Below are 25853 nucleotides of genomic sequence, written 5' to 3'. Positions count from 1 at the left end.
CAGAACTGAGCACAATACTCCAAGTGGGGTCTGACCAGGGACCTATATAGCTGCAACAATACCTCACAGCTCCTAAATTCAATTCCCCGATTGATGAAGGACAATACACCATATGCCTTCTTAACCACAGAGTCAACCTGCACAGCCGCTTTGAGCGTCCTATGGACTCGGACCTCAAGATCCCTCTGATCCTCCACACTGCCAAGAGTCCTACCATTAATACTATATTCTGCCAACATACTTGACCTACCAAAATGAACCACTTCACACTTATCTGAGTTGAACTGCATCTGCCACTTCTCAGCCCAACTCTGCATCCTATCTATGTCCCTCTGTAACCTCTGACAGCCCTCCAAACTATCCACAACACCCCCAACCTTTGTGTCATCCACAAACTTACTAACCCACCCCTCCACTTCCTCATCCAGGTCATTTATTCACATTCACAAATAGTAAGGGTCCCAGTACAGATCCCTGAAGTACACCACTGGTCACCGACCTCCACTCAGAATATGACCCTTCATCAACTACTCTTTGCCTTCTGTGGGCCAGCCAGTTCTGGATCCACACTGCAATGTCCCCTTGGATCCCATGTCTTCTCACCTTCTCCATAAGCCTCACATGGGGTACCTTAACAAACGCCTTGCTGAAATCCATACACACTACATCTACTGCTCTCCCTTCATCGATGTGCTTAGTCACATCCTCAAAAAATTCAATCAGGCTCGTAAGGCAGGACCTGCCCTTGATAAAGCCATGCTGACTATTCCTAATCATATTATACCTCTCCAAATTCTCATAAATCCTGCCTCTTAGGATCTTCTCCATCAGCTTACCAACCACTGAGGTAAGACTTACCGGTCTATAATTTCCTGGGCTATCCCTACTCCCCTTCTTGAATAAGGGAACAACATCTGCAACACTCCAATCTTCTGGAACCTCTCCCGTCTCCATCGACGACGCAAAGATCCTCGTCAGAGGCTCCGCAATCTCCTCCCTCACCTCCCGCGGCAACCTGGGGTACATCTCATCGGGTCCCGGCAACTTATCTAACGATGCTTTCCAAAAGTTTCAGCACCACCTCTTTTCTAATATCTACATGCTCAAGCTTTTCAGGCCGCTGCATGTCCCCACTACAATCCCCTAGATCTGGTTAAAAAAGATGGTTTAAATAGAGCTAGAAGGGGATATGAGAAGGCATTGGTGGGTAGGATTAAGGAAAACCCCAAGGCGTTCTACACATATGTGAAGAACGGGAGGATGATTAGAGTGAGGGTAGGACCACTCAAAGTTAATGGGGAAACATGTGCCTGGAGGCAGAGGAGGTAGGGGAGATCCTTAATGAAGATCAAATTTGATGGCAGAATACAAGGTTAATGGCAGGACTCTTAGCAGTGTGGAGGAACAGAGGGATCTTGGGGTCCACATCCACAGATCCCTCAAGGTTGCTGTGCAGGTCGATAGGGTTGTTAAGAAGGCGTATGGTGTGTTGGCCTTCATTAGTTGGGGTATTGAGTTCAAGAGCCACGAGGTGATGTTGCAGCTCTATAGAACTCTGGTTAGACCACACGGAGTATTGTGTTCAGTTCTGGTCGCCTCATTATAGGAAGGATGTGGAGGCTTTAGAGAGGGTGCAGAGGAGATTTACCAGGATGATGCCTGGATTAGAAAACATGTCTTATGAGGATAGGTTGAGCGAGCGAGGGCTTTTCTCTTTGGAGAGGAGGATGAGAGGCGACTTGATAGAGATGTATAAGTGTACAGCCAGCACCTTTTCCCCAGGGCAGCAATGGCCAATACCAGAGGACATCAGTTTAAAGTCAGAGGAGGAATGTTCAGGGGAGATGTCAGAGGTAGATTCAGAGTGGTGGGTGCCTGGAACGCACTGCCGGGAGTGGTGGTAGATGCTGATACAATAGGGACATTTAAAAGGCTCTTAGATAGGCACATGGATGTAAGAAAAATGGAGGGTTATAGGCTGTGTGGGAGGGAAGGGTTAGATTGATCATGGAGTAGGCTTATGTAGGTCAGCACAACATTGTGGGCCAAAGGGCCTGTACTGTGCTGTACTGTACTATGTTCTCTGTAGAATAAGATTGCTTGGAAGATAACTACACCATCTCAGTCAATCCTTGACTTGTTGGGGTCTTAAATTAAGGGTGAACCTCACATGATTAAATTATTTAACCACTTCTCAGGATGGAGAACGGGCATGGAGAGCATTTATTGCCCAGCACTCTTTGCCCTTGAGAAGTTGTCGGCGCGGCAACTACTTGATTCACTGCAGTCCTTCCGCCGATTGGACGCTTGAGATGTCTACCCCTGAGTCTACAATCGCCATCAAAATTCACAGCCAATCAAGATAATTAACAAACGGTTTGGGCATTGATGATCATGCTACCTGCTCCTGATGGATGGTGAACAAAGGCAGCCACTTGATCTAGTGCTAGGAAGGATCACGAGAGATATGCCCAGCAACTGTGCTTCAGCAGGCAGTATCTCCCTTCAAGCAGCTATGGGTTCAAATCCCTCTCCGGAAAGACTAAACTGACAATGGTGCACTGTCACAGATCATGAGATCATGTATTTTGGAGAAGAGGAACCATTTGCCCTTCAGAAGGATGTTAAAGATCCCTTAGGAAAGATTTTGAAATGCTTTGGAGGGTCCTGGCTGACATTGATCCTTCCTGGAACAGGATTGAATCTTGGACAGCAGGACAGCACAGGAACAGGCCCTTCAGCCCATGATGTCTGTGACAAACTGATCCCATCTGCCTGCCCGTGGTCCAAGTCCCTCCATTCCCTGCCGAAATGCCTTGTAAACGTCTCCATCATATTTGTTTCCACCACTTCCCCAGGCATTGTGTTCCAGGCACCTACTGCGCTCTGTGTAAAATAATTTGCCTCACACATCTCCTTTAAACTTTCACCCTCTCACATTAAATGCATGTCCTCCGGTATTTGACATTTCCATCCTAGAAAAAAGACTAACTTCTCTATGCCTCTCATAATCTTATAAACTTCTATCAGGTCTCCCCTCAGACTCTGACGCTCCAGAGAAAACAACCCAAGTTTGTCCAACTTCTCCTTATAACTCAAACGCTCTAATCCAGGCAGCATCCTGGTGAACCTCTTCTGCGCCCTCTCCAAAGCCTCCACATCCTTCCTGTAATGGGGGCGGCCAGAACTGCACACAATACTCCAAATGTGACCTAACCAAAGTTTTATACAGCTGCAACATGACTTCCCGACTTTTATACTCAACCCCCCGACCGATGAAGGCAAGCATGCCGTACACCTTCTTTACCACCTTATCTACTTATGTTGGCAATTTCAGTGAGCTATGGACATTCACCCCAAGATCCCTCTGTACCCTCTCTCTCTCAGTGCTCCGAAAGATCCTTCCATTTACGGAATACTTTCATCTTGCCTTTCAAAAGAGGGCATGTGCTATCAGGAGAGGTTGGACAAACTTGGGCTCTTTTCTCTGGAGCGACAGAGGCTGAGGGGTGATCTGTTGGAAGTGTATAAAATTATGAGGGGCAGAGATAGGGTGGACAAGCAATATCTTTTTCCCATTATTGAGCGATCCAATACCAGAGGGCATGCATTTAAGGTGAGAGGGGGTAGGTTCAGAACAGATGTGAGGAGTATGTTTTTCACTGAGAGAGTGGTGGATGCCTGGAATGCGTTGCCTGATAGGGTGGTGGAGGCAAATTCATTGGGGGCTTTTAAGAGGGGCTTGGAGGGGCACATGAATGAGAGGAAAATAGAGGGATATGGGCATTCTGTAGGTAGGAGGGATTAGCTATGCCAGCACAACATTGTGGGCTGAAGGGCCTGTTCTGTGCTGTACTGTTCTATGTTCTATGTTCTATGTAAAATATATTACTTCACATTAGTTTGGATTAATCTCCCTGTCATATCTCCATCTATGATTCTCTCTGATCCATATCCTGCTGTACCCCTGATGAAATAGATTATCTTGCCATCTGTGAGATCTTGCCATGTAGAAATTGGAGGCCATGTTTCCTGTATTACACCCACAATGGTTGAAAGTGTCCTGACTGGGACGGCAATTCAAATGCACAGGAACGTAAGAAGCTGCAGAGAGTAGTGGACTCAGCCCAACACTTCACGGGCACATCCCTCCACACCATCGGTAGCATCTACAGGAGGCGCTGCCTCAAGAAGGCAACATCCATCATCAAAGATCCCCACCATCCGGGCCGTGCCATCTTCTCACAGCTCCCATCGGGCAGGAGGTACAGAAGCCTGAAGTCCCACACCATCAGGTTCAAGAACAGCTACTTCCCTTCAACCGTTTGGTTCTTGAACTACCCGGCACAACCCTAAACACTAGAGCTTAACAACACCGTGACCACTTTGATCACTTTGCACTAAGATGGACTTCGCTTTGTTCTGTTCTAATTGTGTTCTTTCTTGTAAAAATTGTGCATGATTTACGTTTATATTTTCCTTGTGAATGCTGCTTATCTGATGCTCTGTGCCTGTGATGCTGCTGCAAGTAAGTTTTTCATTGCACCTGTGCACATGTGGACTTGTGCAGATGACAATAAGCTCGACTTTGACTTGGACTTTGACAAGCTGTAAGTCACCTTGAGCCTTTGAGTGACTTTCACGGATTTGCACTTTCTCTTAGATCTGATGCAAGGTAGAAAACAAGAGCATGGATAGAATCACTTCCACGGTGAAGTCAGTTAGCCACTCACTAAGATGAAGTTTGGTTGCTTCATCTGGACTGCAGAGGGTACAGCGTTAGACCCAGTCTCAGTGAGGTGGGAGGGGCGGCAGCTAACCCAGCACACCATCTTCAGGAAGAGAAGGTCTCAGCAGTTGGCTCGTGGGGCACTGCAGAAGGTGAGAGGACTCCAGCCCAGTGTATCCAACGAAAGAGTTGAGGGAAACAGAGGGGGATTTTCCAGCGTTCTCTTGGATTTGGAATTTTCTCTTTGGATCGGACAATAACAAATGCAGCTCTGTTGCAAAACGGAAAGAGGAAACTCCATGGCCAAAGTAAGCTGCTCACTTCACAAGTAATAATCTGGTTAATAACAATAAACTCCCTCGTTATCACAACTCCACCAATGTTTGTATCGTCTGCAAATCTGCTGGTCAGACCCCAGCACTAATCCTTGTGGAACATTATTGGTCATAGACCTCCAGTCAGAAGAACACCCCTCCACCACTACCCTCTGTCTTCTATGGCCGAGCCAATTTTGAAGCTACCAAGTTTCCATGGATCCTCTGTGCCTTAACCTGGATCAACCTACATAAGGGACCTTGCTGAAAGCTTTACTAAATACCATAGAATACCATAGAACCATACAGCACAAAACAGGCCCTTCGACCCACCATGTTGTGCCGTCCATCAAACCACCCTCACACTACCTAACCCCTTTCTCCCGCATATCCCCCCATCCCACACTCCTCCATATGCCTATCCAACAAGCTCTTGAACCTGTTCAATGTATCTGCCTCCACCACCACCCCAGGCAGTGCACTCCATGCACCAACCACTCTCTGGGTGAAAAACCTCCCCCTGACATCTCCCCGAACCTCCCACCCATAACCTTAAAGCCATGACCTCTCGTCTTGAGCATTGGTGCCCTGGGAAGGAGGCGCTGACTGTCTACTCTATCTATTCTTCTCAGTATTTCCCCATGTCTTTCCCTCAATGTCAGCAAAACAAAAGAGCCGGCCATTGACTTCAGGATGGCGGGGGTGGGGGGGGGGAGGCGGAGCTCACGATCCTGTTACATCAATGCTGTTGAGGTGGAGAGGGTTGAGACCTTCAAGTTCCCGGGAGTGAACATCACCAATAGCTTGTCCTGGTCCAACCACGTAGATGCCGTGGGCAAGAAAGTGCACCAGCGCCCCTACTTCCTAAAGAAATTCGGCATCACCCCCTTGACCCTCACCAATTTGTACAGATGTGCCATGGAAAGCATCCTATCCGGATGCATCACGGCTTGGTATGACAACTGCTCTGCCCAAGACCGCAAGAAACTGCAGAGAGTTGTGGACACAGCCCAGCACATCACAGAAACCAGCCTCCCCTCCATGGACACTTCTCGCTGCCTCAGTAAAGCAGCCAACATAATCAATAACCCCACCCACCCCGGACATTCTCTCTTCTCCCCCCTCCCATCGGGCAGAAGATACAAAATCCTGAAAGCACATACCACCAGGCTCAAGGACAGCTTCTATCCTGCTGTTATTAGACTATTGAACAGTTCCTTAGTACGATAAGATGGAATCTTGACCTCACAATCTACCTCGTTATGGCCTTGCATCTTATTGTCTGCCTGCACTGCATTTTCTCTGTAACTGTAACACTTTATTCTGCATTCTGTTATTGTTTTCCCTTGTACTACCTCAATGCACTGTTGTAATGAAATGATCTGTACGGATGGCAGGCAAAACAAAGTTTTTCACTGTACCTCAGTACATGTGACAATAATAAACCAATTTGCCAAATTTTAGACACCATCCACTTCCCTACCCTCACCAATCATCTTCCTCACCTCCACAAAAAAAACAATCAGGTTTGTAAAGCATGACCTCCCACACACAAAGCCGCTGACTATCCCTAGTAGGTCCGTGCCTTTGCAGATGTGAGTAGATCATGTCCCTCAGAACCTTCTCTGATAATTTCCCTACCACTGACGTCAGGCTCACCAGCCTATAATTTCCTGGTTTGTCTCTATTGCCCTTCTTAAAGAGAGGATCAATGTTGGCTACTCTCCAGTCCTCTGGGACCTGGCCTTTGGCTAAAGAGGATACAAAGATCTCTGTCAAAGCCCCAGCAATCTCCTCTCTTGCCTCTCTCAATAACCTGGGATAGGTCCCATCAGGCCCTGGGGACTTAACCACGTTAATATTTGTCATTTGACCTAACACTTGCTCCTTGATATCAATATGCTCTGGAATATCGGCGTATCCCTCCCTGATCGTGCTGTCCTCCATGCCCTCCTCCTTGGTGAATACCAACGTGAAGTATTCATTTAGTATTTCACCCACTTCCTCCCAACTCCAGGCATAAATTCCCGACTTTGTCCTTGAGAGTTCCCACCCACTTCCTAGTTATCCTCTTGTTTTGGATGTACGTGTAAAATGCCTTGGGATTCTCTTTAATCCTCCTCGCCTAAGAGACTTCATGGCCCTTTTATCCCTCCTGATACCCTGTTTAAATTCTCTCCTGTTTCCTTTATATTCCCGAAATGCCCTGTTTGATTTCAGCTTCCCAAACCTTACATATGCTTCCTTTCTCTCTTTGACTAAATTTGCAACATCTCTCGTCATCCAAGGTTCCTGAACCTTGCCATCCTCGTCTTTCTACATGGGAACACGTTGGACCTGAAATTCTGAACTGATGGCCTTTGAATGACTCCCACATGACAGATGTGGACTTGCCCAATAAAAGATCCACCCAATCTACTCTCCCCAGCTCCTGCCTAACACTGTCGTAATTAGCCTTTCCCCAATTTAGGACTTCCCACTGAGGTCCAGTCTTATCCGTAATGACCTGACAACTTAAGGAGTTGTGATCACTGTTCCTAAAATGCTCCCCCACTGAAACATCGATCTCCTGGCTAGGCTCATTTCCCAATACAAGATCCGGTATGCCTCTTTCCGCAGTTGGACTATCTACACACTGTGTCAAGAAATCTTCCTGGGCACACCTAAATTCTGCCCCATCTTGGCCTCTGGCACTAGTGAAGTCCCAGTCAATATTGGGGAAATTAAAGTCACCCACTGCAACTATCCTTTGGCTTTTACCTCTTTCCATAACCTGCCTATGTATCTGTTCCTCCATCTCTGACTGGTGATTGGGAGGCTTACAGTCTGACCCCATCACAGTGATTCCCCCTTTCTTATTCCTGACTCCAGCCATATTGCCTCATTGGATGAGCCCTCCAGGATGTCCTAAGTGCCACTGTTACATTCTCCCTGATCAGTAGTGCAATGCCCCCATCTCTTTTACATCTCTCTCTATTACACCTGAATCAGCTGAACCCAGTAAGGTGGAGCTGCCAGTCCTGCCCTTCCCTTAATCAAGACCCTGTATTAGCTAGAACATCGTAGTTCGATGCACTAATCCAGGCTACCTTACCTGCAATACACCCTGCATTGAAATAAACAGATTCCAGCCCCTCAGTCCCACTGTGTTCATTAACCTGGCCCTGCCTGTCCTTCCTTTCAGCCTTATTTGACCAAACCCCTACCTTCCTTCCCCTCAGTCCCTCCTTTCACTGACCTCCTGCCATCTAACACTCCAGTTTAATCCCTCCTGAGTAGCACTAGCAAACCTCCCTGCGAGGATATTGGTGCGTCTCCAATCAGGTGCAACCCGTCCCTCTTGTACAGCCCCCACCTGCCCTGGAAGAGCCCAGTGATCCATGTACCTGAGGCCCTCCCTCCTACATCGGCTCCTTAGCCACACATTTAACTGTACTACCTTCCCATTTCTTGCCTCACTAGCATACGGCATAGGGAGTAGCCCTGAGATGACCATCCTAGAGGATGTAATCTCAGGATTACTTTAACCTTCTGCTGAACTCCTGAAATTCTCTTTGAAGGACCTCATCTCCTTTCCTGCCTTCGTCGTTGGAACCAACACGGACCATAACCACTGGCTGCTCACCATCCCGTTTCAGAATGTCCTGTGCCCACTCAGACATCCTTGACCCTGGCATCAGGGAGTCAGCACACCATCCTGGAGTCTCGTAAGTGGCCACAGGAAGGTCTGTACGTGCCAGGGACTATTGGGTCCCCTGTCACTACCACTCACCAAGGCCTTGACCTACCCTGTTGTACAACAGAGCCAGTCGTGGTGCCATCGATCTGGCTGCGGCTGTCATTTTCCCCTGAGAGGCCACTCCCCCCCAACGGTACACGTGTGTGAGAGGGGAACAGCCACAGGAGAATCCTGCACTGCCTGCCTTCCCCTCCTGGTGGTCACTCATCAAACCTCGGTGTGACCACCTCCCCGTCCACAACACCCTCTGCTTCCTGTATGTTCCCCAGTGAGTCCAACTGTCTGCCTCCCCACCTGTTGCTGCTCCCTCCCTCGCCTGTTGCTGCTCTCTCTCTCGCCTGTTGTTGCTCCTTCCCTCGCCTGTAGTTATTCCCACCTCGCCTGTTGTTGCTCCCTCCCTCACCTGTTGCTGCTCTCTCTCTCGCCTGTTGTTGCTCCTTCCCTCGCCTGTAGTTATTCCCACCTTACCTGTTGTTGCTCCCACCTCGCCTGTTGTTGCTCCCTCCCTCGCCTGTTGTTGCTCCCTCTCTTGCCTGTTGTTGCTCCCTCCCTCGCCTGTTGTTGCTCCCACCCTCGCCTGTTGTTGCTCCCTCCCTCGCCTGTTGTTGCTCCCACCCTCGCCTGTTGTTGCTCCCACCTCACCTGTTGTTGCTCCCACCCTCGCCTGTTGTTGCTCCCTCCCTCGCCTGTTGCTGCTCCCTCCCTCGCCTGTTGTTGCTCCCACCTCGCCTGTTGTTGCTCCCACCCTCGCCTGTTGTTGCTCCCTCCCTCGCCTGTTGCTGCTCCCTCCCTCACCTGTTGTTGCTCCCACCTCGCCTGTTGTTGCTCCCACCCTCGCCTGTTGTTGCTCCCTCCCTCGCCTGTTGTTGCTCCCACCCTCGCCTGTTGTTGCTCCCTTCACACTTGCTGTTGTGCCACCCATATCCCTCTCCCGCTCCGGCTCCTGAGACTGACCTTTGTTACTGCTCTGGGTGTACTCACTCTGTTTAATCAGGCTGCCCGCCCCGTCAGCATGGACCAGTTGGGCCGAAGGGCCTGTTTGCGTGCTGACAAACCCTGGGCCCCGAGCCCCACTGTCGACCTGGCCCTCCTCCTCCTGACACCGCGTGTGCCTGGGGGCTGAGGGTGTGTGTGTTTGGGCATTGTACACACAAGGGAGGGCTGTGTAACCTCAGCCCAACTAACGACTCCAGAAACCTACCACAGTCAGACCGGGTTCTCGAATGTAGACCGTTGCATCCGAATCAGCTGCAAGTGTCCTCCCCTCCACATCACACAGGCCTGACTGCTACACACAAGCAGGGCTCCAACTCTGACACCAGAGTTAGCGGGACTGCAGGACTGTCTTCTGTGAAAGCTAAAGGCAGGATGTCTGATCTCTGCATTACATTATACTCCTGGTCATTAACATATCGGATGACCTGTCCTGGGCCCAGCACATAGGTGCACTCACAAGGAAGACGCGCCAGTGTCTTTACTTTCTTAGGAGGTTAAGGAGGTTTGATTTGTCACCGAACACTCTAACAGTCTTCTACAGATGTGCTGTTGAAAGTGTCCTGACTGGTTGCATCATGGTCTGGGACGGCAATTCAAATGTGCAGGAATGTAAGAAGCTGCAGAGAGTAGTGAACTCTGCCCAATACATCACGGGTACATCCCTCCCCACACTGGTAGTATCTACAGGAGGCGCTGCCTCAAGAAGGCAACATCCATCATCAAAGATCCCCACCATCCGGGCCGTGCCATCTTCTTGCAGCTCCCATCAGGCAGGAGGTACAGAAGCCTGAAGTCCCACACCACCAGGTTTAAGAACAGCTACTTCCTTTCAACCATTCGGTTCTTGAACCAACCTGCACAACCCTAATCACTCCCTCAGTATAGCAACACTGTGACCACCTTGATCACTTTGCATTAAAATCGACTTTCATTTTGATCTGGGTTCTTGTAAAGATTGTTTAACTTATGTTTAAATTATGTTTTTCTTGTGAATGTTGTGCCTCTGATGCTCTGTGCCTGTGATACTGCTGCAAGTAAGTTTTTCATCGCACCTGTGCACACATGGACTTGTGCAGATGACAATAAATTTGACTTTGACTTTGACGTACAGCAGCTGGATGTACACTGACCTGGCATTCACCCCTCAGCTCCCACCACCTGGAGATTATCACAGGACTGGCTGTGGGATCTTGCCGTGATGCTACATCCCCACTTTTAGAAGAGTGACTACATTTCAACAGCTCCACAGAGCTCTGAGTACATAAACAAGGTCTTTCTGAACCTTTCACAGTACCATAGCAGCTCACATTAAACTTGAGTGTCTTGCACAGAGCATAAATCAGCCACTTAAATGGTGTTGCAAAAACGTTCATTTATCTAAACTGAACAGTAAGCCAATATCATTGTCTGATCGTCAAGCATTCAAGAGCCAGTTTAAATTAATATTATATTGTATACACAGTGCAATGGTGGAACTAGCACTGGGCTTGAGTAGTATCTAAACTGTATTTCTCCGATCTGTCACGAGTAAATGGCATTCCTCAGTAAAAGCAGATTGAAACATGGCCCTTAGATTTCTAACCAGGGCCAGATCATTTTGAGAGGCCAGTGTTTGTTGGGGATTGTAGCTCCATCTTTGATAGGCTCTGCCCTTGCAAGACAGAAGGTTGAGTATTAATTTCTTCCAGAAACACAGAGGAAACGGATTAAATATTCTCGGCATGCTTTTCACGACAAACATTGGTTCAGGGGGGGAGAGAGAGGAGGATTGCTCTTTCACTTACAAGGTAATGGCGGACAGCTCTGACATCTTGCAAACATGTTGGTTAACTCTCTGAGGCTTACAGTGGCATTTCTGTACACAGCTGTCGAACACGATAAAGGTTTTCATTCAGTTTATTTACAGAAGGTTGGAAAGGAAAGAGATGGTGAGGGTTGGGAGAAGAACATAATCAGGATGGATGGAAGAGAGTGAGAACAAAACAAGATAAATAAGCTGGTTGGTTTGTTTCCCAAAAATGAGTCATTTTGTTTGTACTACACACTCTTACAACTCCACGTTTAACCCTGCATTAGGTGAGGGGGAATCGAATATTTTAACATCGCAACATAAACACATTTGTATTTTCCCATCCCTCGCACCCTGTCCCTCAAGCACGTCATGAATCCCATCACCGACCGCACTGTCTTTCTTCCGTGGCCCTCCTCATACCCCTACTCTGTGTCCGGTCTGAAGCTCCACTCCCTCTGCATCCAGACGACCCTCCACTGAAGGTGACGGCAATGGATGAGATGTGACACTGAAGCCACACTGGTCCATCCTAGGTGGGTGTGTGTCCCTCTACGAACACCACTGTGCTATCTCGTAAAAGGGCGGGGGAGATCGCTCAACATTTCTCTCAAATTGTTGTGTTCAGCTCTGGTTGCATCGTTATAGGAAGGATGTGGAAGCTTTAGGGAGGGTGCAGAGGAGATTTACCAGGATGCTGCCTGGATTGGAGAGCACGTCTTATGAGGATAGGTTGAGCGAGCTGGGGCTTTTCTCTTTGGAGAGACGGAGGATGAGAGGTGACTTGATAGAGGTGTACAAGATGATAAGAGGCGTAGGTCGAGTGGACAGTCAGAGACTTTTTCCCAGGGCGATAATGGCTAACACGAGGGGACGTAATTTTAAGCTGATTGGAGGAAGGTGTAAGGGGGATATCAGGGGTAAGTTTTTTACACAGAGAGTGGTGGGTGCGTGGAACGCACTGCCGGCAGAAGTTGTGGGGGCAGATATATTAGGGATATTTAGGTGATTCTTAGACACATGAATGATAGAGTGATGGGGGGGGGCTCTGTGGGAGGGAAGGGTTAGATAGATCTTAGAGCGGGATAAAATGTCGGCCCAACATCGTGGGCTGAAGGGCCTGTACTGTGCTGTAATGTTCTATGTTCTATGTTCTAAATTACTTTCCTTATTTCCCTGCTACAGAGGAGGGCAAAGAGTCTCTGTCAACTTACAGAACCATGGCCCCGATAACTTTCCCCATAACATCTTTCTCTCCACATTCCCATCAACTCAGTGCGCGAATGCACTCAGTTTTTTTCCCAGGGTTGGGGAATGAAGAACCAGAGGGCACAGGTTTAAGCTGAGAGAGGAAAGATTTAATAGGAACTTGAGGGGCAACCTTTTACACAGAGGGTGGTATGTGTGTGGAACGAGCTTCCAGAGGAAGTGGTTGAGGCAGGTACAATATCAACTTTTAGAAGACTCTTGGACAGGTACATCACTAGGAAAGATTTAGAAGGTTATGGACCAAATGGGATAGCTTGGATGATGGTTGGCATGGACCAGTGGGGCCGAAGGGCCTGTTTCTGTACTGTATGATTCCATGACTCTTAACTCCGCCCAGATTCTACCCCTCAGCCACACACGAGTTTACAGCGGCCAACTAACCCACCGGCCCACACGTCTTTGGGATGTGGGAGGAAACCAGAGCATCCTGGGAGGGGGGGGGCTGGGGGGGGGGTGGTGGGGGGGTGTGGGGAACACACGCGGTCACAGGGAAGATGTGCAAACTCCACACAGACAGCGCCAGAGGTCAGGATCGAACCTGGGTCACTGGAGCTGCGAGGCAATGGCTTTACTATCCACACCACAGTGCCACCCTCAGCCAACATCACAAAACAAAATTCCCGTCATCATTTCATTGATGTTTATGGGAGCTTCCTGTGCACAAGTTGCCTGTGTGTACTTCCTGGCCAGAGAACTTTAAGGATAAGTGAAACACTTTGTGATGCCTCTTCAGGTTAAGATGGTACAAATTAGAGTCGTTCTCTATCGATTTGAAAAATTTGAATAGAAACCTCAGTCTTGTGTCTTGAGGCAAAAATTGGCTCTGGCATCCTACCGTTCCTATTTCCTTACAACAAAGAAGAAGGCCATTCGGCCCACTGAGTCCATACCAGCTCACGACCTGCTGAGTTCCTCCAGCAGATTGTTCAATCCCATTCCTGCACAAACTTCCCCTGTAATCTATTCTCCCCACATTTCCATTAACTCCTACCCCTCACCTACGTACCAGGGGCGATTTACAGCGGCCAGTTAACCTGCCCTCACATCTTTGGGATGTGGGAGGAAACCGGAGCACCCGGGGGGGGAAAACCACGTGGTCACAGGGGGATCGAGCACACTCCACGCCGTGCTGAAGGTTCGGATTTGAAGTCGGAACACTGGAGCTGTGAAGCTGCAGCACAATTTCTGGGCCCGATGCCAAGTTATTTTTCTGTGCTTAATTTATATTTGCTCTTTGAACACAAGTATGCATTTAATAAATATAAGGAGTGGGTAGAGTGTTTATTATTTTGACATTGATTATGTTTGCCTTTTCAATTAATTTTTTAACAAAGGCCAGGCCATCAGCCCCTGAGTCTCTCTGGTTTTCCGACCACTGTCAGTTGGACAGTCACGGCCTATCTAGGTGTACAGTTCAATCAAAGAAGGCCATAGGTCATGGTGTTGGAACTACTGTGGGACAGAATGGTCTTGAGGGGATGCGTGGCCTCCTCCTGTTTCTGTGAGGTTATGGATTCAATAGAAGCTTATAAATGAGATAGAACGTAGAACAGGCACGGTAGTGTAGCAGTTAGCGTAACGCTATTACAGCGCCAGTGACCCGGGTCCAGTTCCGGCTGCTGCCTGTAAGGAGTTTGTACGTTCTCCCCATGTCTGCTTGAGTTTCCTCTGGGTGCTCCGGTTTCCTCCCACATTCTAAAGATGTACGGGTTAGGAAGTTGTGGGCATACTATGTTGGTGACGGAAGCGTGGCGACACTTGTGGGCTGCCCCCTGAACATTCTACGCAGAAGATGCATTTCACTGTGTGTTTCGATGTACATGTGACTAATAAAAATATCTTATCTTAACAGTACAGCACAGGAACAGGCCCTTCAGCCCAGAATGTTGGTGCTGACCATGATGCCAATTTAAACTAATCCCATCTGCCTGCCTTTTCCTGTCTACATGGCTCTTAAACATCATATCTGCTTCCACCACCTCCCCTCAGATGGTGCAGAATATCCCCCCTGGATACGGTTTACTGACTAGATGTGAGAGGTTAGAACACTTACACTGGAGGAGGTCTGACACATGTATTCAAGGCAGATCGAGGCTACTGAGGAGCAGTTCTCGATGAGCAAAAGCAATGACTACACTATTCTTTTACAGATTCATTCAAGGGGTGTGGGCTTTGTGGGCTGTGCCAGCATTTAACTGCCCATCCTTAATTGCCCTTGTGAATTGTCCTTCATTGCTAACCAGAGTGTCGAGAATTGGGTAACTGCCCTTTCAATTAAGCCTGGTGACCCCACTGATGTAAGCTTCCGGGACTGATTTTATCCTGCTCTTACCGGGAGAAGACGCCATAGTTTTTGTTCATGTTTCTACTGCCTCTGGTTGCTAATTAGAACATAGAACAGTTCAGCACAATACAGGCCCTTCGGCCCACAATGTTGTGCCGACCTTTAAACCTTGCCTAAGACTATCTAACCCCTTCCTCCCACATACCCCTCTATTTTAAATTCCTCCATAAGCTTATCTAGTAATCTCTTGAATTTGACCAACCACCACCGTCCCAGGCAGCACATTCCATGCCCCAACCACTCTCTGGGTAGAAAACCTTCCTCTGATACCTCCCTTGAACTTTCCACCCATTACTTTAAAGCCACGCCCTCTTGTATTGAGCATTGGTGCCCTGGGAAAGAGGCGCTGGCTGTCCACTCTATCTATTCCTCTTAATATTTTGTACATCTCTGTCATGTCTCCTCTCATCCTCCTTCTCTGCAAAGCATAAAGCCTTAGATCCCTTAGTCTCTCCTCATAATGCACACTCTCTAAACCAGGCAGCATCCTGGTAAATCTCCTCTGCACCAACGCTTCCACATCCTTCCTAGAATGAGGTAATTCATGGACTGTTTACTGAGACCTCTGTCTGAGACCTACCTCCCTTATTGGCTTACAGAGTGTTGCCAATAGAGATTTTGAAGGAAGATAATTTCATTGGGTGATGGGAAGGCAAGGAGAGGTAGATAATTCCTTCAAAAGAATATTCAGTGAGGAAGAGGTTAGATCAAGTGTTCTCACATAGAGGATGGATAGAAAGTAGAATTTTCTATCACACCTATCGTTGTGACAGAGACATAGTAAATGATTGAAAAAGAGGAATACTGAAGAACGTAGAGAATGAGCCAGACAGGGACAGGTGGACTGAATGGCCTTTGCCTGTGTTGTAATGTTCTCCAATCCTACGTCTTTCCATAGTAAACTCTGACAACTCTTGTCAACCTCACTTGGCCAAAGACCCAGTCCAACTTCCTTCAACTCTCCCACTTAATCCAGCACGCCATCATTCCCTCCGAGGCAGCATGAGATCGATGACAAATGTTCATTTCATTTCTCGGGATGAGGGAGACACTGGGAAGGTCGACACTCATTTCCCATCCCAGGGTCTGGTGATGTCGTGGCTGACGTACTGGAACCGCTGCCGGCCTTAGAACACAGAACAGTACAGCACAGGAACAGGCCCTTCGGCCCACCATGTCTGTGCCGACCATGATGCCAAATTAAACTAATCTCTTCTGCCTGCACACGATCCATCTCCCTCCATTCCCTGCATATTCATGTGTCTATCTAACAGCCTCTTAAACACCACTATTATCGTCCCTGCTTCCATCACCAACCCTGGCAGCCCGTTCCAGGCACCCACCACTCTCTGTGTAAAAAAATTGCCCCACACACCCCCTTTAAACTTTTCCCTCTTGCCCTACGTGCATGTCCTCTACTATTTGACATCTTGACTGTCCACCCTATCTATGCCTCTCAATATTTTATAAACTTCTGTTGGATTCAACTGTCTTAAGTCGATTTTCAACATGAATAGTGTTTAATACACCTCAAGTGGTTGTACAAGGTATAACCGCTTCTTAGCTTATTGGTTCATCCATCAGGCGAATACGTGTTTTCTCATTGGTTGGATTTGCCACAGGTATCTAATAGGTTTTCTGATTGGACTATCGTTAGCTAAGGAGTACCTCTTATCTCAGGTATAAGAGGTGTTGTTTTTTGTTAATCTCTCTCTTGCCTCTATATCTCTCTTGCCTCTGTCTCTCTCTTGCTCTCTCCCCCCACCACTGGCTCACTTTAGTTCCTTTGTCTCGGCTCATCCCCTCGCAGTAAAGTGAGCGCCATGTGCTCTGTCACTGTTTCTTTGTTTTAAATTTTTCCAATAAAACTTTGTGAAGCACCACGATGTTTTCAACTCACTCTTGGACTCCTGAGAGAACCTGCGGATTCGAAAATAACCAGATCCGACACTTCTGTCAGGCCTCCCCTCAGCTTCTAACGCTCCAGAGAAAACAATCCAAGTTCACCCAACCTCTCCTTATAGCACGTGCCCTCTAATCCAGGCAGCATCCTGGTAAACCTCTTCTGCACTCTTTCCAAAGCCTCCACATCCTTCCTGTCATGGGGCGACCAGAACTGGACACAATACTCCAAGTGCCGCCGAACCAAAGTTTTACATAGAAGCAACGTGACTTCCTTACTCTTATACTCAGTGCCCCTTGAATATAAGAGTAAGGAAGACACTCTTGATCAGGTGGTAAAGGCAAGCATGTGTGCGCCTCCTTTACCACCTGATCAACCTGTGCAGACACTTTCAGGGAGCTATGGACTTGGACCTCAAAGTCCCTCTGTACACCAACACTGTTAAAGCTCTTGCCATTAACTGTATACTCTCCCTTTACATTAGACCTTCCAAAATGCAACACCGCACACTTGCCTGAATTAAACTCCATCTGCCATTTCTCCGCCCATGTCTGCAACTGATCTGTATCTCGCTGTATCCTTTGAGAACCTTCTTCACCATCCACATCTTTGTGACATCTGCAGACTTACTAACCCATCCATCTACATTTTCATGCAAGTCATTGAGATATATATATATATATATATATATATATCATAAACACCCCATGCTCAGCACCGCTCCCTGTGGAACACCACTGCTCACAGACCTCCAGCCAGGATAACACCCTTCTACCACTACCCTGTGTCTTGAGCAGGCAAGCCAGTGCTGAATCCAAATGGCCAAGTCACCGTGGATCCCATGCAAATGTCTGGACCATTGATCCAAGTTCAAATTCCACCATTGCAGCTGGGGAACTAAGACCCAACTCCCTACGTTGGTCTGGAACTGAAAGAACAGCTAGTCTCAGTGACGGTAACCTCAAAACCAACAAAATAAAGACCTTCAAGAAGGCAGCTGATTTCAGAACATAGAACACTACAGCACAGTACAGGCCCTTCAGCCCACAATGTTGTGCCAACATTTTATCCTGCTCTAAGATCTATCTAACCCTTCCCTCCTACATGGCCCCCTATTTTTCTATCATTCATGTGTCTATCTAAGAGTGTCTTAAGTGTCTCTAATGAAGCTGCCCCCACAACCTCTGCAGGCAGTGCGTTCCACGCACCCACCACTCTCTGTGTAAAAAACGTACCCCTTATACCTTGCTCCAATCACCTTAAAATTATGCCCCCTCGTGTCAGCCATTGTCGCCCTGGGAAAAAGTCTCTGACTGTCCACTCGATCTATGCTTCTTATCATCTTGTGCACCTCTATCAAGTCACCTCTCATCCTCCTCCTCCCCAAAGAGAACAGTTTTCAGGGAAGCAAATCTGTTATGTAGTCTGGCCTGCGTGTGACTCCAAACTCACCAATCTGGTTGATGTTAAACTGGTTCCTCAATTTAGGGGAATGTAGTGATGGACAATGAATGCCACCCATTTCCAATGTCACCCACATCCCATGGACTAATAAGTAAAAGGAAAGTTGCCTTAAGAAGCCAGTGGTGAGCTGTCATCTAGAACCACTGCAGTCCTTCTGGTGAAGGTGCTCCCACTGTACTGTTGGGGAGGGACTTAGACCCAGTGACGATGAAGGAAGAGGGTGAGTTTTGCAAATCAGGGCAGTGTGGGACGTGGAGGGGGAACCTGCAGGTGGTGGTGGTCCATGGAACCTCTGCCTTTGTCAAGGGTTAGGGAGGCGCTGTCGGAGTAGCCTGGGCATGTAATTGTGGTGCATTTTCCTCATGGTGCACACTGCAGGCACTGCGTACCAGTGACGGGGGCAGTGAACGTTTAGAGGGGGAGGTGAGGGGCTGCTGAGTCCTGAATGGCATTGAACTTGTGCAGGCAAGTAGAGAGCATCCCATCACACTCCGGACCTGCCTTGGAGATATTGGAAAGGCTTTGGGGTGTCAGGAGGTGAGTTACTCACCACAGGACACCCAACCTCTGAAGGTGAGAGTGGCAAAAGTTCAAAGGAGGTGTGCAGGGCAAGTCCTTTTACACAAAGTGTGGTAGGTACCTGGAACGGGCTGCCAGTGGTGGTGGAGGCAGATATGATAGAGGCGTTCAAGAGGGTCTTAGATCGGAACTTGAATCTTCAGGGAATGGAGGGATATGGACCATGTGCAGGCAGAAGGGATCAGTATAATTCGGCATCATTAGCTTAATTAGATCGGTGATCGCAAGAAACTGCAGCTTGGTACGGCAACTGCTCTGCCCGGGACCACAAGAAACTGCAGAGAGTTGTGGACACAGCCCAGCACATCACGGAAACCAGCCTCCCCTCCACGGACTCTGTCTTTACCTCTCGCTGCCTTGGCGAAGCAGCCAGTGCAATCAAAGACCCCACCCACCCAGGTCATTCTCTCTTCTCTCCTCTCCCATCGGGCAGAAGATAGAAAAGCCTGAAAGCACGTCCCACCAGGCTCAAGGACAGCTTCTATCCTGCTGTTATAAGACTACTGCATGATAAGATGGACTCTTGACCTCACAATCTACCTCGTTATGACCTTGCACCTTATTGTCTGCCTGCACTGCATTTTCTCTGTCACTGTGACACTTTATTCTGTATTCTGTTATTGGTTTTCCCTTGTACTACCTCAATGCATTGATGTGATAAAGTGATCTGCATGGATGGCATGCAAAACAAAGTTTTTCACTGTACCTTGGTACATGTGACAATAATAAACCAATTGACCAATTTACAACATTGTGGGCTGAAGGGCCTGTTCCTGTGCTGTACTGACCTCTGTTCTATGACCTGCTCTTGGAGTCAAAGTATTTCTATGGCTGGTTCAGATGAGCGTCTGGCTCACCGAACACCCAGGATGTATCCTGACATCTATAACAGAGTAGGTTCCAAGGAAATAAATTGGAGAAAGGGATTGATTGGATTGGTCTGACAGCTGGGTTAGACTCGATGGGCTGAGTGGCCTCCTTCTGCGCTGCAAAGAAATATTTGAAAATGTCGTTGGTAGGTGTACTTACTGATGACAATACACTCACCCAATTAAGAGAGCAGAACTAAGTAAACTTAATTTGTGTCTTGTCGCATTTATACTTGCATGAACAGGGGGTGTTCAAGTGCAAAGGTAGAGAACTGATGATAAATTTGACCAGAGTGATTCTTATGGAGACACAAGAGACTGCAGATGCTGGAAATCTGGATCAACGCACACTGGAGGAACTCAGCGGGTCAGGCAGCATCTGTGGATGGAAGTGGACAGTCGACGTTTCAGGTCCAGACCCTTCTTCTGGACTGAAAGATGGAGGGGAGGTGGCTGGTATAAAGAGGTGGCGAAGGAATGGAGAAGTTAGGTCCTACTACCCAATGGTATGAACATTGAAGTCTCCAACTTCCGGTAACTGATCCTCATTTGTCCCTTTCCTCTCTCCTCCTGATCTACCTGTTCCCCCATCACCATGTCTCTTTCCCCTCCTTCACCCTCCCCATCACCCACACGCACCTCCCTTCACCGACTACTCCCCTCCGCCCTCCCCACCTCCCTTATTTGGTTCCATGCTCCACCTCCCTCTCCTATCAGATTCCACCATCTGAGGCCCTCTGTCACCTCCACCCCTCACCTCCCAGCCTCGCTTGCTACTTCCGCCCTTCCCTTCCCCATCTGCCCATCACCCCTCCTCACCTGGATCCACCTGTCACCTGCCAGCCCTTGTTCCACCCCTCCCTCTCACTTTCTACCGGCTAGCTCCCCTCTATATTTCAGACCAGATGAAGGGTCTCGATCCGAAACGGCTACTGTCCATTTCTCTCCACAGATGCTGCCTGACCCGCTGAGTTCCTCCAGCATTTTGTGTGTTGCTCCACGGTGATCGTTATACTGGTTAGTTTTTTTGGTTTTTGGAGCACTGAATGAACAGAGGGGCCTTGGGCTGAAAATCCATAGCTTGCTGAAATTAGTAACACAGGTGGATATGACAGTGAAGAAGGCATTTGGTATACTTTACAGGCCAAGGCATTGAGTGTAAGAGTTGGAATATCATGCTGTAGTTGTACAAAACATGGGCTAGATCGCACTTAGAGTAGTGTTCGGTTCTGGTCACCACACTACGGGAAGGAAGTGGTAGCAATAGAGAGAGTGCAGAAGAGATTCACCAGAATGTTTTCTTGAACGGAGGGTGTAGTTATAGGGACAGGTTGGATAGACTGGATTTATTCTCACTGGAACGTTGGTGACTGAGGGGTGACCTTATAGATCTTTATAAGATTATGAGGGGCATAGATAAGATGGAGAGTTGGAGTCTTTCTCCCAGGGCAGAAGCATCTAAAACTAGAAGGCATGAGGTTAAGATGAGAGGGGAGAAATTTTGGTATCGGAATTGGTTTATTATTGTCACTTGTACCGAGGTACAGTGAAAAACTTGTCTTGCATACCGATCGTACAGGTCAATTCATTGCACAGTGTAGTTACATTGAGTTGGTACAGAGTGCATTGAGGTAGTACAGGTAAAAACAGTAACAGTACAGAGTAAAGTGTCACAGCTGCAGGGAAGTGCAGTGCAGATAGACAATGTGCAAGGTCACAACAAGGTAGATTGTGAGGTCAAGAGTCCATCTCATCGTATAAGGAAACCGTTCAATAGTCTTATCACTGTGGGATAGAAGCTGTCCTTCTGGTGGTACGTGCCCTCAGGCTCCCGTATCTTTTGCTTGATGGGAGAGGGGAGAAGAGAGAATGACCCAGGTGGGTGGGGTCTTTGATTATGCCGGCTGCTTCACCAAGGCAGCGAGAGGTAAAGACAGTCCACGGAGGGGAGGCTGGTTTCCATGACGCGCTGGGCTGTGTCTACAACTCTCTGCAGTTTCTTGTGGTCCTGGGCAGAGCAAATTTAAAGGAGATCTGAGGGCTATGTTTTTCACCCAGACGGTGGTGGGTACATGGAACGAGCTGCCAGAGGAGGCAGTAGAGGTGGATGCAATTACAATGGCTAAAAGGCATTTGGACGGGAGAGGTGTAGAGGGATACAGGCCTAATGCGGGCAAATGGGATTAGCATAGATAGGGATCGTGGTCAGCATGGGCGAGGTGGGCCGAAGAGCCTGTTTCTGTGCTGTCCATTTCTATGATTCCAGTTACAAGATTAGGTGGCGGTCATTTAAAACTGAGCTGTGTAAGAACTTCTCACCGAGGGTGGTGAACCTTTGGACGTATGGAGGAGGTGAGATCATTGGGGGTATTTAAAGAGATAGATACATATTTGCAAAATCGGATAATTCAGGGCTGTGGGGAACCAGACCAAAGGAAGGGATGCGGCCTGGGATAGGTCAGCCATGACCACATTGAAAGGACAGGTAGGCTCAACTGGTGGCCTACTCCTGCTACCATTGTCCTGTGTTCACAGATGACAAAACCTGCCCTCCATACTGAGGGTTATGAGCAGGAGGAGAGAATCCAACGGCAGTCCCAGTTGAGTTGGTAACCTTCACTCTCAAGGCAGGGCTCAGTCATTACAAAGGCAGCCAAGAATCACACTCCTCCCAGCACTGGGTATTCAGAAGGTCAGTGTGTCAATTCCAACCCCAGAGGTTGAACAAACAACCTGAAACTAATGTCCTCATGCTGCATTGAGTGTGAGCTGTGTTGGTGTGTTGTGTTTAGTTTATGTTTAGTTTGTGTTTAGTTTATGTTAAGTTATGTTTAGTTTATGTCTTTCTTGTGAATGATGCTCTGTGCCTGTGATGCTGCTGCAAGTAAGTTTTTCATTGCACCTGTGCGCACATGTACTTGTGCAGATGACAATAAACTCGACTTTGATGGTTGCTTCTCTTGGATGAGCCATTAAACCAGTACAAACACGGTGGGCCGAAGGGCCTGTTCCTGTGCTGTACTGTTCTATGTTCTATATCCTAAACCAAGACCCCAGCTACCCTTCCAGGTGAACCTAAAATCACCCAAGACGTAGTTCTAGAAGAAAAGCACAAGCTTTAACCTAAGAAACTGCCCAAGATTTATCCCCCGTCCTATTAAATCATCCATTTAATATCCCTTTACTGCTCATGGGAGCTTTCTGTGCACATATTTGCTTGCCACAGTTGCAACTTTACAACAGTGATTACACCTCAAAGAGTGGTTCATTGTTGAGAATGGAAAGGAAGTGGAGATGTTTCTTTCTACGCATTGGTGAGGTGTGCGTAGATGAAAGGCACGGAGTCAGAGACACAACGGTGTGGATGAGAGAGAGAGGCTTGGATAACCATATCAGTTTCTGATGAAGGATTTTCACCTGAAACATTAATCTTCTTTCTCTCTCCACGGACACTGCCTGACCTGCTGAGTGTTTCCAGCATTTTCAGCATTTATTACATAATGAGATAGAAACTTGGTGAGATCACACTCGGTGTATTGTGTCCAGTTTTGGTCTCAGGATATACTTGCCAAAGGGTGGCTGTGGCCAATATTCACGCGACTTGGCTACAGGGATGGCAGGTTTACTGTGTGAGAAGGGATTGAGTTGACAGAGGGATCGACAAACTTACTAACCCGCCCATCTACATTGGATAAAAATGTAGGTTAGTAAGTTTGCAGATGGCACAAAGCTTGGTGAAGTTGTGGACAGTGTAGAGGGCTGTCAGAGGATGTAGCAGGATACAGATCAGCTACAGAGATGGGTGGAGAAATGGCAGATGAAGTTTAATCTGAGCAAGTGTGAGGTGTTGCACTTTGGGAGGTCTAATGTAAGGGAAAGTGTACAGTTAATGGCAGGAACCTCTGATAGCACTGATATACAAAGGGATCTTGGGGTCCAAGAACATAGCTCCCAGAAAGTGGTCATGCAAGTAGATATGGTGGTAAAGGAGGTGTACGGCATGCTTGCCTTCATTAGATGGGGCGTTGAGTAAGGAAGACATGTTGCAGCTGTATAAAACTTTGGTTTGGCTGCATTTGGAGTATTGTGTGCAGTTCTGGTCGCCCCATTACAGGAAGGATGTGGAGGCCTTGGAGAGGGTGCAGAAGAGGTTCACCAGGATGCTGCCTGGCTTAGAGCGTATTAGCTACAAGGAGAGGTTGGACAAACTCGGGTTGTTTTCTCTGGAGCGTCGGAGTCAGAGGTGAGTTTATAAATTTATGAGAGGCACAGATAGGTCAGACAGTCAGTCAGAAATATAAAGTGCTAGAGGACATGCATTTAAGGTGAGAGGAGTTTAAAGGGAATGTTTTTTGCACAGAGAGGGGTGGGTGCCTGGAACGGGCTGCCAGGGGTGGTGGTGGAGGCAGATACGATAGTGGTGTTTAAGAGGCATTTAGATAGACCCATGAATATGCAGGGAGTGGAGGGATAGAGATCATGTGCAGGCAGAAGGGATTAGTTTAATTTGGCATCACAGTCGGCACAGACATGGTGGGCCGAAGGGCCTTTTCCTGTGCTGTACTGTTTTGTGTATGTTCTATGAGTAGTCTCGGCCTGCTTATAAGAATAAGAGATCCCATTGACACCTACAGTGTCTCACGGATTGGATATAAGGAGAAGGCTCCCCCCTGGCTGAGGAATCTGGAACCAGGGCTCAGTCTTAAAACATGGGGAGGGGCCATTTAGCACTGAGACAAGGAGAAATATTTTCACTCAGGGGGGTGATGAATCACTGGAATTCTCTGCCCTGGAGGGCTGTAAGTCATTAAACTCATTCGAGACAGCGAATGATAGATTTCTGGGTGTTAGGGGAATCAGGGGATGAGAAATTACTGCAGGTGCTGAGGGAGAAAGCCATCTAAAATCCCTCACAACATACTCCTCTAATATACCCATCAGCTACCCTTTGAATTCTTTTTGCCTTCACTGTAACCAGTTGACCAGCATGTGTTTGGGATATGCTTCCAACAGCCAACATAATCAAAGACCCCACCCACCCTGGACATTCGCTCTTCTCCCCCGTCCCATCGGGCAGAAGATACAAAAGCCTGAAAGCACGCACCACCAGGCTCAAGGACAGCTTCTATCCTGCTGTTAGAAGACTATTGAACGGTTCCCTAGTACGATAAGATGGACTATCTATCTCGTTATGGCCTTGCACCTTATTGTCTGCCTGCACTGCACTTTCTCTGTAACTGTAACACTTTATTCTGCATTCTGTTATTGTTTTACCTTGTACTACCTCAATGTAATGAATTGATCTGTACGAACGGTATGCAAGACAAGTTTTTCACTGTATCTGGGTACAAGTGACAATAATAAACCAATTCAATACTGTATCTGGGTACAAGTGACAATAATAAACCAATTCAATTCAATGGTGCTGAGGGAAAAAGTCGGCCAAGATCCTAATCCATGGCAGAACAGGCCCAAGGGCCCAGGGCTTGTTCCTGCTCATGTTTCTTAGAATCCAGGAAACAATTACCTGGAGTACATCTGTGTAGGCCAAAGGGGAAGTCAAGGATTCAGAGTGAAACATTATTTTGTGCTTAACTTGTTCTGTTGAGAACAGTTGTCAGTTGGCTCTTTGACAGACAGGCGAGCCTCTCCATTTACGTCACTCCTTCAACACCCGTGCTGCCCTCGCTCCTCTGATGTTAAATGCACCCATGCAGCTCACTCAGAGAATTGCGATTCCGTCAGAGCGGGGACTCTCCCAGTGTGGGAGAGGGACACTGCCTTGTAATCCCACCTTCTCACGATCTTGAAAACATATTACCAAGAGGCAGAAGAAGCACTCTGAGTTCAACGTGGAC

At 47.9% G+C, this 25853-nt stretch overlaps 1 protein-coding gene across 3 annotated transcripts in view; it reads right to left on the bottom strand.

Moving 5' to 3' along the window:
* The window catches only part of LOC127570154 (pituitary adenylate cyclase-activating polypeptide type I receptor-like), a 229968-nt gene that overhangs the window by 43367 nt on the left and 160748 nt on the right, over positions 1-25853 (bottom strand). For 2 of the 3 annotated variants that reach the window (XM_052015398.1, XM_052015401.1), the window contains exon 13: positions 11563-11643. The exons of the other annotated variant lie outside the window; for it this stretch is intronic. In XM_052015398.1, the coding sequence (XP_051871358.1) occupies positions 11563-11643 (81 nt within the window). The remainder of the gene's footprint in view (positions 1-11562; positions 11644-25853) is intronic. 3 annotated transcript variants of the gene reach the window in all.

Source organism: Pristis pectinata, chromosome 5 (genome assembly GCF_009764475.1).
Source record: "Pristis pectinata isolate sPriPec2 chromosome 5, sPriPec2.1.pri, whole genome shotgun sequence".
Classification (NCBI taxonomy): Eukaryota; Metazoa; Chordata; class Chondrichthyes; order Rhinopristiformes; family Pristidae; genus Pristis; species Pristis pectinata.
This window is presented reverse-complemented; position numbering and strand designations above follow the sequence as displayed.